At 42.9% G+C, this 12,432-nt stretch overlaps 1 protein-coding gene across 1 annotated transcript in view; it reads right to left on the minus strand.

The window, feature by feature from the left end:
* Nucleotides 1-587: 587 nt before the first annotated feature.
* MEIS1 (Meis homeobox 1) overlaps nucleotides 588-12,432 on the minus strand; it is a 104,283-nt gene continuing 92,438 nt past the window's right edge. The window contains exons 9-12 of the mRNA XM_015620408.1: nucleotides 6,326-6,384; nucleotides 5,018-5,107; nucleotides 4,668-4,763; nucleotides 588-2,182 (exon numbers count right to left, since the gene is read on the minus strand). Coding sequence (XP_015475894.1) covers nucleotides 4,705-4,763; nucleotides 5,018-5,107; nucleotides 6,326-6,384 — 208 coding nt within the window. The 3' untranslated portion in view covers nucleotides 588-2,182; nucleotides 4,668-4,704. The remainder of the gene's footprint in view (nucleotides 2,183-4,667; nucleotides 4,764-5,017; nucleotides 5,108-6,325; nucleotides 6,385-12,432) is intronic.

The raw sequence follows: 12,432 nt of genomic DNA on the forward strand, positions 1-12,432 counted from the left end.
TTCTATAGCTGCGATTTGACTTAAAGGAGGTGTCGCAGGCTGCACAGGCTGGCTGGGGCTCCTGGCTCCCTGGCTGTGCTGCAGAAAGAACAAATGTGCGAGGAAATTGGTTAATGAGGGTCTGCACCGGCCTTGCTCGCACAGCTCCAGCAGCACCTCATCCCCTTACAGATAGGCATTGCCCAGGCAATGTGTGCCAAGTTTTATTTTCCTCCTTCCTTAGCATGCTCAATGCCAGTAAGAAACTCAATTACCTGAACTGTGTATTAGACTATAATTTGGGAGGGAGAGGGGATAATACTATTTACAAATTTCTGTCCAATAATGCCCTACGATATTACCTTTATTAACAGGCAACAGTTCCCATCCTGACAGTTTACAGTGCAAGTTCCAAGAAAGTTTCTTTATGCAGTGTAGCATTACTTTTACATTCTTTAAATATGAAGCTGATATTTAAACAGCAAACAGTAGGTAACATCTCCAGAGCCAGCGGAATTCTGTAGCTGCTCGGCTCTCAGTCTGGAATAGAATGGCTACAAAATCTGCATGGGGACAGGAAACAAATTTTGCAAGCAGTGGAGTCACCATGACAAAAAATAATTTGTTTTTATTTTAGATTCAGATTTCATTACTGCACTCAAACTACTACAACTGGGCTTTGAGTTATTATACAATCCAAACTGTTTCAATCAGAAACTCTAAGACTCAGTGTGCAATGATTATTATTAATAATAATTAGCTCCTTGGTTTCTTGATAGAAAAAGGCTATCAACAAGCATTTGTTTAACCACAACAAAAGTATAATTAGCTTATCCCACTTAGTAAATCTGTATGCATGCCAACTCATACCAAACTGCTACTTTTACAAAAAATTGCAATAATACAGATCATTTTTCCAGTCCTTTTTGCACAAAATTTATTTACAATGTATACATAAATGCTCCATGATGGGACTATGGAAAAAAAAAAAAAATGCACACATGACCGATGTCTTGCCCAGAAAGAAAGTCAACATATTAAAAATAAATCTTCAGTCCATGTTTTGAGCTGCATAAAACAGGAAGTGATGTACAAGGTGGTGGTTGCTGCATGGGGACAAGGATGCTCTGATGTGACAATTAGGCTTCGAATACACTGCCTTTCCGTTTCCATGCTTCCTCCTACCAGTCTCCTTAAGACACTGCCTGCAACAGCTGATTAATCATTGTTGATGACTTCAGTTTTTCCCATCCTTCCCGATTTACATCTGTTCAGGCCAATTCAAATATGGTGAGTAAATGAATTAGACATGCAAATTCACGCCCCAGGCTAGAAAGAGAGAGAGGGAGAGAGACGGGGAGAAAGGGAGAGAAAGAAAGACAGACAGAGGAGGAGAGAGGGGGGAGAGGGAGGGAGGGAGAGAGAGAGAGAGAGAGAGGGAGAGAGAGTGCGCATGGCTGAAATCCTAGGATAGAAGAAAGATTCTTCTGCCTGACATAGTTATTTTAATGCTCTAAAAATCCTGCAAATAAGCCCTTTCTGTCATTTGCAGGATAAGTGTAAGGCTTCTTTTTTAATGTAAGGAGGCTTCTGGAGGAAGTGAAGAGCTATGGAAACAACACACATAGTGTGGAAAAATTTCACATTTTTTTTAAAAAATCTATAAGAAACAACGTAATATGGATAACAGTATAATAGCATTTTACAATATTTCACTCTTTGTTTTCTTAATGTCTTATATAGGTATTTAGCATGTCCCCAGAAGTTGACTTCAGTTGGTGTTTTCCTGCTTTTCAGGGTCCCTGTGAAGAACTGGAACGTCCCTTGGTCCAAAGTTGACGCCAAGAACTCCATAGTCATTGCAGAAAGACAATGTTTGAAATCTACCATCGCTGCAGACGACGTGTATTTCCCTTAAGCTACTGAGCATGAATGTCCATCACTTGTCCGCTCACTGCTGGCTCGCCGGTATGAAGCATTGTGGGGCTTGATGCTGACATGGGCATTCCAGGGTGGGGTGGTCCTCCATGCATCATCATCGCTGGGTGGTGAGGGTGTCCAGGAATGTAGGTATGCATGGGGGGGCCATGACGCAGCTGAGCAGGATGGGGGGGCATCTGGGGCGGCGTATAGCTTGGCTGTCCCATATTCATACCCATTGGACTACCCCGAGACACATAATCCCCTGGCATACTTTGCAGCCCTGCAAAGGGAGAGAGAGAGGTGGTGGTGAGTGGTGGGTGTTGGGCCGCCAAGCTGCTCCGCTGGGGCGTGGGGAGGCCGGGCTCCGGCCCCAGACGGGATGCGGAGTCGCGGGCGCCTCCGTGGAACTGGGATTCTGCACGTGGACCCGCAGTGACGGCAACAGGAATGGCCCCCGGGTCAAACAAAACCCAAAACCCGCCCCAAAAACATCCTCCCCCCTTCCAAATACAGAGTTTTTGGAGATAAAACAGCTTTCTGCTTTTGTGGTTAGGGATGTATGCAATGGACATGTTGCTGATCTGGAAGCATGCCAGAGGCAGAGCCAGCCTGAAGATGGCTAACACACGGAGGGCTCTCAGGTGGGCTCCCTTCCCCATGGCCTTACTCCAGCCACCTGCCTTCGCCTCCCCACTTGTAAAAAGCACGCTGGGAATACAAGGCAGAGAGTCTGGAGCAGCTAACGAGGGGCTTGGGAGGAGCCATGGGTTAAATAGGTGTCAAGGTTTATCAACAGCTATTTATTTAGCTCTTGAGCCTGATCTCTTGGAATCTGTCCCAAATATTTGTGCCATTCAAAGAGATGCAATCCAGCAAGGACGTACATCGCTGAACAAAGGCCTCATACGAAGCTGAAATTGATAGGATTACTAAGTATGATTGCTAAATCAAACTCATATTTTTAGACACATTAAAAATATATACATAATCAATAACAGTTATCAATTATTTCTTCACCCCCCCCCGATCACCTCCGGCTGCAAAAAAAAAAAAAAATCAGACGCGCAACTCAGTCAAACCTTTCAGTGGGTTTGGGAGAACAATAAGAAAAAAATTGGACCTAAAACAATAAAACCTCCTGCTTTCTGTGGGCCTCTGCCTTCTGCTTGGATTGCTGTAGCTGATGGGAACTGACAGATGTATTGTTTCGGAGAGCTATAAGCTCCATAATCATCAAGGGTGAAAGGCATACGCTATTGCTAAGTAGGTTCAATTGGCTTTAGTTCTAAGTAAGAGCGCGCTGTGAATGCGCCGAACACCTTGGAATCAGGTCTCAAGGCTCTAGCAATGAATAGCTGCTTAATCTAGCCTAAAGGAACAGTTTTGAACTAATGAAAATTGCTTATAAAATATACTGTACTCACAGCTCTTTAATCAAAAAAGATGATAATATTTTTTGTAATAACCTATTAATTTAATTGGTCACGAAGCATAAAATACATCATTTAAATTTAATTGACCCAGAAACTAAGAAACAATATTTAAATTAACTAAGCTAGAAATTTTCATGATGAGGTAATAAGGCTATTGCATTCCCAAGCTCAGAGGAATGTTTTCACAGCTAATTGTTAAAACTTAGTTTTGACTTGGGCTCAGAGAAGCCTACTACGAAATACACTTGCCCTGGGTAACTTCAAACCCTATGTTAATATACGCTGGGGGCACAACAAAGATGCTGAAATAACTCTTTTAACTCCAGAAAGAGAGCAAGAGAAACAGAATCAGGAACCATTTAAAGATGGTACCAAGTGTCTTGGTGTTTCAAACCACTTTACTATTTTAAAAAAACAAAAACCAAAAACCAAAAATTTGTATAATGTATTTTCCCCTAGAAAAAGACAAGAGGGGAAAAAAAAAAAAAAAACTGGGACAGTTTTTCTAGGCTTTCTTTGCGAGGCCTGCCACTGAAGATTGCATTAATGATCTCTATTTTTGTATACTGAATAAGTCAAATCCATTTGTCACACTGCAAGTGATGGCATACTTAATTTGGATATAGTCAATTAGCCTGGGCTAAGCTCCATAGCCTGCTGCGCACACCTCTATTTTGTATTCTCTCTTTTTCCTTTGCCACACGTAATCCCATTATGACGGACAGACAAAGAGAAATAAACTTGAAAAAAAAAAAAAAAAATCAAAGTTTCGTCCATTGCTCTCCAAAATGCAACTAAGTGAAGCTGCTGGGTTTTGCTTGGGGTTTTTTTTTTTTTTTTCTTTCTACCCCATGAGAAGTCTCTGTTTGGCTTTTTTGGTGTCTTGCAGGTTAGCGGGAGAAATGTAACTCATGCATCAACTGCGGTTAGACAGATTTATGACACTTTGGGGACATGCTCTTTCCTCTCCCTGCGCTGCTGCAGACCGCTTACATTTTGCAAATCAGTCTGTTGCCAAGACGACGGGCTCCCCCACCTCCCTGGCTGCTCCTTGTTTTGTCATGTGCTCGGGGATGGATAATAGCATCAATGTATGGCGGCGTCGATGTACAGCAGCGTCAATGTACGGCGCGCGCGCGCACGGGGGGTTTGGGAGCTTGGAAAGCTTGAGCTGAACCAGAGGGAGAGAAAACCCAAAGGAGCCCAGGCGTAGGATGGATGGATGGAAAGGAAGGAACAAGCATGAGGCTATGGGCAGGGAGAACATAGGGAAATGCAAGAAGACAAATATCCCTCGGACAAAGTGAGAACAAAGACCTCGTTTGTACTTACTTCCCCCTGGCTTTGCCATTGGTTACCTAGGTGAAGGTTACATGTAGTGCCACTGCCCCTCCATGCCCATATTCATGCCCATTCCACTCATAGGTCCTAGAGGGAGATAAAAATCCAAGAAGATGCCAGAAAATGAGCAAAGTCAACAGATAGTGCCAAAAGCCCCTTTCCAAACACAGCATGGCAGAGGGGGTCCAGGAGCGCTCGAGCGAGGAGACGCCCGGTTTCCCTGGGTGGTGTGGAAGGCAGGCAGAAGACAGGTGAGGCAAGGCAGGCAGCTGGGACAGCAGCAGAGGGCTGAGGTGTGTTTTACCTGACCGTGGGTGGGCGGTGCTGTCCCGGGGGCTTACCTGGCGCTCGGATGCCCATGTGCTGCTGGCCGTCCATCACGAAACCTCCCATCGGCTGCCCGTCGGGGTTATAGGGTGTTCCTTGACTTACTGGAAAGGTGCAGAACATTCCTTTTTAGCGACAGCCAGCACGGCCACCTCTTCTCACGGCATCAAACACAATCCCCCCCACCCACGGAATATCGATGCCGGCTCTAAAAAGAGGGGAAAACATCTACTGCGCGAATTTAGCGGTTGGACTACCAAGCGTGCTTAGTTTTGGCTTAATTTTCTTCTGCAAGTTTGGAAATGAAGTTAGCAAACTGAAATCTTGAGACGTGAGGAGCCTCGGCTCCAGCTGCTGCCGCTGCTGACGTCAATGCAAAAACCTGTATAGGAGCCGGATTTTATGGCTGGAATAGTCACACTGAAATCTCAGTGTGTTAAATTACACCCTTGTGCCTTCAAAGGGCAGGACCTGAACACATCCATGCCAGATATTTATGTCTAATGACAAATAATCAAATGTACTTGAAGAGGAAGCGTGGCCCAAAGGCATCTTGGACAAGGATGGATTTGGAGAGTTTGGCAGTGAGACTCGGAAAACAAAACCAACTGGGAGTAAAGGGCTGTGGTAATCCTTGATGGTAAATACCCGCAGAGAGCTGCGAGCCAAGGTCCCAGATAGAACCAACATGTGGAAACTTAAGATCTTTTAAAAAAAATAGAAATAAATACCCCCAAAGTAAACAGCAAATGCTCAGCAATCCCAAAAGAAGAGCCAAGGGACAAAAGGACCCTATACAAGTACCACTACCTCAACTGGAGGTTTTCACTGTCCATTAAAAGCCAGCTTCAGAAGTAAGCTGGCTTGGGTTATTAAAGCACATAAAGCTCTACCTCATTGAATGTCTTTGAACTTTACTGAGTCCCACAAGTGATTCTGACCCCTTTGCCCTTTTGACAGGTAATAAAGTTTACAGCAATTCCACACCAAGCCATGCACCAGGGAGTGGTCACAGGAGCAGAAAGAGCTGGGAAGGAAAACTCCAAACAACTACTAAAAAAATACAGGAATAATTGGGATCGTGTACAGAAAGTCCGGTCACGGAACGGAACATTTCAGTTTCCCTTTTTGAATTTTCAATGTCTTTTTTTTTTTTCCAAACTGATTAGAGTCACAATGAAAGAAAGCTGGTTGTATTTTAATTGTCAGACACTCCCAGCATTAATTTCTCATTTATTTACCAGGTATTGGACCTCCTGGTGAATGGCTGGAGGATGGTTTTCACCTGTGTGACTTGAATACAGTTACTATTGGGGACTTGCCTGCTCGATTGGACTGGTCTATCATGGGCTGAACTATTCTTCTTCTAGCATTAATAAACCTGCAAGAAAAAAGAGGAAAGCACATGGTTAGGGAAGGGATGTCTTCCACCCATCCCCAAGCCCTCTCGCTCTACTGTGGTGCTCTCCATCAGGCTGCATGGGGATGCAAATACTGCTAAACCTCTAACCCTGATGACCTTTGAGAGCACAACCTTGGGGTTTCCAAGCTGATTTATGTTTGCCTGCTTTTTACCACAGTTGGACACTTCCATTTCATCTTTTCATGGGGGAATTAGCCGAGTTTTCAGGAAACAATGCCAGCAACGCTCTTCTCAATACAGAATGGGGCACCAAAAACACAAAAACCTGTGAAGCCGGCGAGATGCTCGTGAGGGCATCTGCTACCTCCCCCCTCATTAGTGTCATTTCTTCCTTATGTCCTTTGACTCCTTTTTCCAATTTTTTTCTTTATCAAAACCTGTCCCTACCTCTTGCAAACCTAATTCCCTTTTAATGCCCACTATTAAGATAATGAACTGTGATGGCAGAACCCCATCAAATGAGGGAACGTCTGGACTTTTATCACCACTAAGTCACACTGCTGGGGACTTCAGAGCCATGCATTCCTCCTAGCCATTTCTTGGTGGGCTTTTTTCCCCCCTCCCTCTCTTTATGCAAAGTCTGAGGGGGTCAAGGCGAGGTCATAGCTTTACAGTAATTGAATTTATAATCCTGTTTTCTCCAGCTAGGCCTGACCATTTACAGCAAACATCTTGTTAAACTGTAATTACTGGACTCCTGAAAATTCCCCCTCCGAACAATGAAAAGAAGATCTCCAGAAATAACGAAAAAAAAAGGAGGTACAGTCATTTTTAAAAAATAGCTATCTACAACCCCACTCTTTGTGTTTTTGTAGCTCTTTGCCTCAGTTACTCCTGCAGCGCTTATTTGGAAGCATCCAAAATAATTTGGAGCAAAACAGAAGAAGAAGATAGATCACCAGTACCCTGGTTTCCTCATGGTTAAAATCAGGAGGCTGGGAACCATGGCTGGGAACCTGTCTGAATAAAAACCATTTGAAGAATCTCTCTGGAGGTTTCACTCAGCAGAAAGTTTACTTAAAATCCATTTGGGAAAAACCTCCATTGAGACTTTGTTAATGCAAAGCTGCATAACCAGACTTTGTGCTCTCTGTGAGAGAGAAAAAGAATAATAAAAATACGTATGCCACAATATTTACTAGTAAAGGAAGAAGTGTGAGCGTGGCCTAAGTCACAGGACACTTGTAAAATGGGATAGGAAAGTCCACAAAGGAATACTTGATGCTTGTTTTCACTGCCTTTGCTTGGGGTGGCTTAGCAGGAGCTCTCCTACCACAGAGATAAAGCCACCAGGATCTTTCCATGGGAATCAGCTCTGCCCACCCATTTGCCTACACCAGAGGGGAGAAGAATAGCAAACCACCGCCCCATGCTGTTTCTTTTGCCCTCATCAAAGGCCAGCACAGTGACTTCAGACTCCTCCTATGTCCTATTTCCCACTGACACCCATTACCCAAACTCCTGCAAAAATTAATCAAGATGTTGAGCCTTTATCAAATCTGTCTTGAGGAAATGGGCTGAAAGGCACCAAACCCGGGTTCCAGTCTGGAAACTTCACACCTGATCTAGGTCATGTTTTGTCAGCAACAGTATTGGATCAATTTCTCTACACATTTCCAATAAACACCCCTCTCAACTCCAGCAAACAGTGTTGCAAATCAGTTTATCATTATCTTGTACAAACCATGAAAATCAGAATCATGTGAGCAGAAGGTTAGACTAATTCTCCTTTCTCATTATAAGCACAGGTGTAGCACAAACACCATGTGAAATAAGCAATTAAAAAAAACCTGCTTTTTTTCCCCCATTAACTGCCTTAGCTCCATGACCAATTAGAAAATTGTTTAATATCTGTAATCTGCATTTGCAGAAAGCAATTTTCACAGTAACTCTTCAAGTAAAACAACACCACAAAACCCTAGTGCCTCAGCCATTTCTTTTTTGAGAGTCTGGCAAGGCTCTTGCTGTGTTTACTCCATCCTTCTCCTGCCCCACTGCTAGGACCTGGTAGTGTGGCAGGAGGAGAGTGACTGGTCACTGAAATAACTCTTACCCCAAATAAATGCTGAGCAACATTAAGTACAACCTCAACTTCACAACTTTTTCTTCCTTCTCCTCCAAACCACAAGCACTTTTTAGATGAAGGGGGAGTGCCTCAAAATAATAAAACTGTACTATATATAGCATTGTTTATATACTAATACACTGGAATAAACTATCTATCTAGAGTTTACCAATAACTCCCCACAAGATGTTCCTATGGTAAAACATGATCTCACCTGCTTGCCCCACGTTTGCTATCGTTTGGGATATCTGCCTTAAGAACATTTTGCACACAGGTACTTAACAGTTATCTTCTTCCTACGCACTCCTGTAAGTATTTTCTATAAGTAGCAATTCTGCCAAACAGCTCAGTGTTTGGATGTCTTTGGGGGGAATTCAGACACAAGAACATTTTCCTTCTGGGCAAAGTAATAAAATGACATTCTCGCTCCTCCCACTAGAAGTCAAACGGAGGTCAGCTCCCCATCCTTGTATCTGTTTAAATAAACTGGTCCAGCTGTTTGTTTCCAGGATGCCCTTTAACCTTCTGTCCCATCCTCCCTGCCTTTGTAACACAACGCTTTACTTTGCATTATAGTAGACTCCAAATCACTACGCATTTAAAAAAAAAAAAAAAAGAAGGAAAAAAAAAAAGAAAAAGAAGAAAGTATTCACTTTCAAGTTTCTTCCTGAATCCCAAACCTAGAATTCGTAAGAACCTATCAGATTAAAACAATTAACACAGCTTGCCTTGAGAGAGCACAATGCAGGCTGTGATGTTTATAAATCACATCTGAGAACTCTTTGCAAGCAAAACTGCGAATTAGCTGTTGCTGCAGAAATATATGGGAATGTGGTTAATTTCTTCATGCTCTCAGTTTTTTTCTTTGAGAGAAGGGCCAGGATCTTTTGATCACTCTTTGAATTTCCAAACTGCCAGTCTGATTTGAACATCAGCAAAATCCATGGAACAGAAAAGCTAACAGGAATAATCTCCCTTCCCCTTTTCACAAATGCTCATATTCACCCTTCTTAAGAGAAACTCTGAATCACTCTAATTTTTAGAAATTCAGAGAAATCAGGACCTAAAAAAGATATTTGCATACTAACTACTACTGAAATGGAGCATTATCAAAATAAAATTTACCATAAAACTTAAGACAGATGTATAGCTTTACTCATGTGAGTAAAGACCCAATCAAGCTCAAAGGCTTGCATGAAGTATTTTTCCCCACACCAGTGCTCTGTGTTGTGGTATCTTTGCCCTGATGAGGAAGGCTGGTTTTTTTTTGGTTTGAGATTTTTGCCTCAAAAGAATTGGATCAATAGTGGCACAACAACATAATATCCCTCAGTTACAAGATGCACTCAGCAAAGTGATGCCTTGGGCTGCCTTTTTTTTTTTTTTTTTGGTTTTGTTTGTTCTGTTTTTTGCTTTTGTTTTGTAAGGGGAAGGATCTGGCATGGAGAAAACATTTGAACAGTTGGGCAAACACAGAAGTCTGAAGTATTTCCTAATTTTTTTCAAGTTAATTTTTCCTTGTTCTTTTCACACACATGGGATTGCGCCTTCTGCCATGTCCCAAAAAGCAAGAAAACCCCAGCAATTCCACCTGCATAACCCTAAGGAGGAGGAGGAAACTCTTCTTTTCTCCCATTTGCATTTTACTAGGATGTTTTCTCTTAGGCTTCTCGCCTGGGGTCTGCCTGCAGAGGTCACGGGCAGACTCCCTGGCTGGAGCATGGCTGGTCCCACGGGTGAGCTCCAGCCGCAGCCCCGGGGATGCAGCAATCTGCCTCTGCACTCTGACCTTCAGCTTGGCCGCCCTCGCTGCCACGCACAAGTTTTGTTTCTTCTCAGCGAGAGGCTGCATGGCTGGTGATGACAAAAGACTTATTTTAGTTGGAAATTGGCTACAATAATAGCAGCCAGAGAGCAAGGATTTTCAGAGGGTCACCAAACCCTCCGAAAGGCACAGCTCGCTGAGGCTCAGGTTACAGCCCAAGTGACATTTTCTGCACAGATCTGTTCTTTCTCCCTTCCCCTTGTATTTCACTTCTGTTGAGTGAATAAAACAAGACCTTCCTCTGCTGTCACAAATTTCCAAAGTCACCTTTGCTCAAGAATCGACAGAGTGATTGTGGGGACTTCCAATTTGCAGTCTTTGAATGAAATTTTCCAGGACCAGCTGTCTGAAAGGAGATGCTGAGACTTCGCGCTCTATTGAATTTTTCTCTGCCCCCAGCCCTCTGAAATGAGGAGAGTTTCACACCATTACTGACTTCTGCTACTTGAAGCCACAGGCTGCTCCCTCTCAATATTGTCCCAAAGCGCTGCACGCCACAAGTCTGTGTTTGACTAGCAGAGCCAAGAAATTCCCAAAAATCTCTCTGCCTCATTTTCTCCTTGAGCTCCTTCTAGCAAACCAGGCGTAAGAAGAATGAGAAAGCCCACATTACCTACAAACCCCAGTGCTAAAACCTCTCATGCCCCTCTGAAGGAAAACAGTATCCCTCTTGACAACAAACAAATCATCATTTTTCTAACAGATGCCAAAGTAAACGTAGCACTTCAAACTGGCAAATAATTCACTTGTAAAACCAGTTGCACTCTTTTCTGCATAGTGGGATCCTTCATTTATACAGCAGCAAAACAACATTCTCTATTCAGCACTTAATTCCTCAACGCTTAACAGGTTTATCTCTAATAAAACCAATTTAAATGGAAAGTGTGCTATAAACCATGATTATTACACTTCAGTAACTGCTTTATTCCTTATTTTAACATATTTTCATTTTTTTTCTCTGTGTTTGTTTTCCAAAGATTTTTAAAAGAGTCACTTAAAGAAAAGAAAAAAACCATACCAACACAGAAATTATTTCACCGAATCCTTTCAAATGTTTTAAAAACAGCCTTGAAAATAGCAAGCTGCCTCTGTAATTATGAACTGAAAAAAATAACTGCAGACTTTCGAATGGTAATCACATCTCCCCATCCCTAAAATGAGAAATAAATGTTAAAAGAGTGCTTACTGCTGTTATTAGAAACTTCTGATCCTGAAGTCAGTTAGTGAGCTTAATGACCCGTAACTACCAGTCATTAGCAATCCATGCTCTCTGTACTCCCTTTATTTGTAAAGAAAAAAAAAATCCAAAAAAAAATCCAAGACACTCAAGAAACTTTGTTCAATTTAAAGTCAAACCTTATGAAATCATGTTTGGCAACTTTTCTTGGTTTCTCCTCCTCCTCCTCCTCCTCACCAAAGACAGTTCAGGACTGCAATACATCATTTACAACACTAAATGGAGGTAGGGAGGGAAGAGAGTACAAGGGCTGCTCACCGCCCACTCCAGACACGTAATATTGGAATACACTCCAAATGCAGAGAGCCCATCCATCAGGAGCATCAGAAAGGTCTCCTGCAAGCTCTCCTCTTCCTCCCTCCTCTGCTGGCACAGCACCAGTGCCAGGGACTGCATATAGGGCTGAGGGGTGTTGCAAGACAATATTGGAGAGTGAATTAAATAAAATACTATGCAAAAACTAGTGATGAAAAACCACTAATTAGCTGACAAATTTGATGTAAAGCACTAATGAAAGCCATGTGTGGTTCTGCAATTTAGTTTTAAAAATAGCTTCTGACTTCAAGCATTACTATGTGACCCCACCAATGGATTCATGTTGTGCATTCAGAAAAGTTGCTCTCAAGCAGGAGAGTGCTATCGAATCTCTCCCCAAGCCAAGTCTGCTAATGCAGCGAGCATATCGAGGGCAAAAATAGCAAGCAGAGATGAGATCAGGTATGTGCTCCTCGTAAGAGAGCTGGCTATGCCCTACATTTTGGCTGGCCCAGCACGCACCAGCTCTACCTTTGGCCACCTCCCCTTCTCCCCAGCCCTTAAACTTGGGAGTTTGGCAGCTGTTACAGTGCCTCACCACCCTCACAGGGAAGAATTTCTTCC

The sequence above is a fragment of the Parus major genome, chromosome 3, assembly GCF_001522545.3.
Source record: "Parus major isolate Abel chromosome 3, Parus_major1.1, whole genome shotgun sequence".
NCBI lineage: Eukaryota > Metazoa > Chordata > Aves > Passeriformes > Paridae > Parus > Parus major.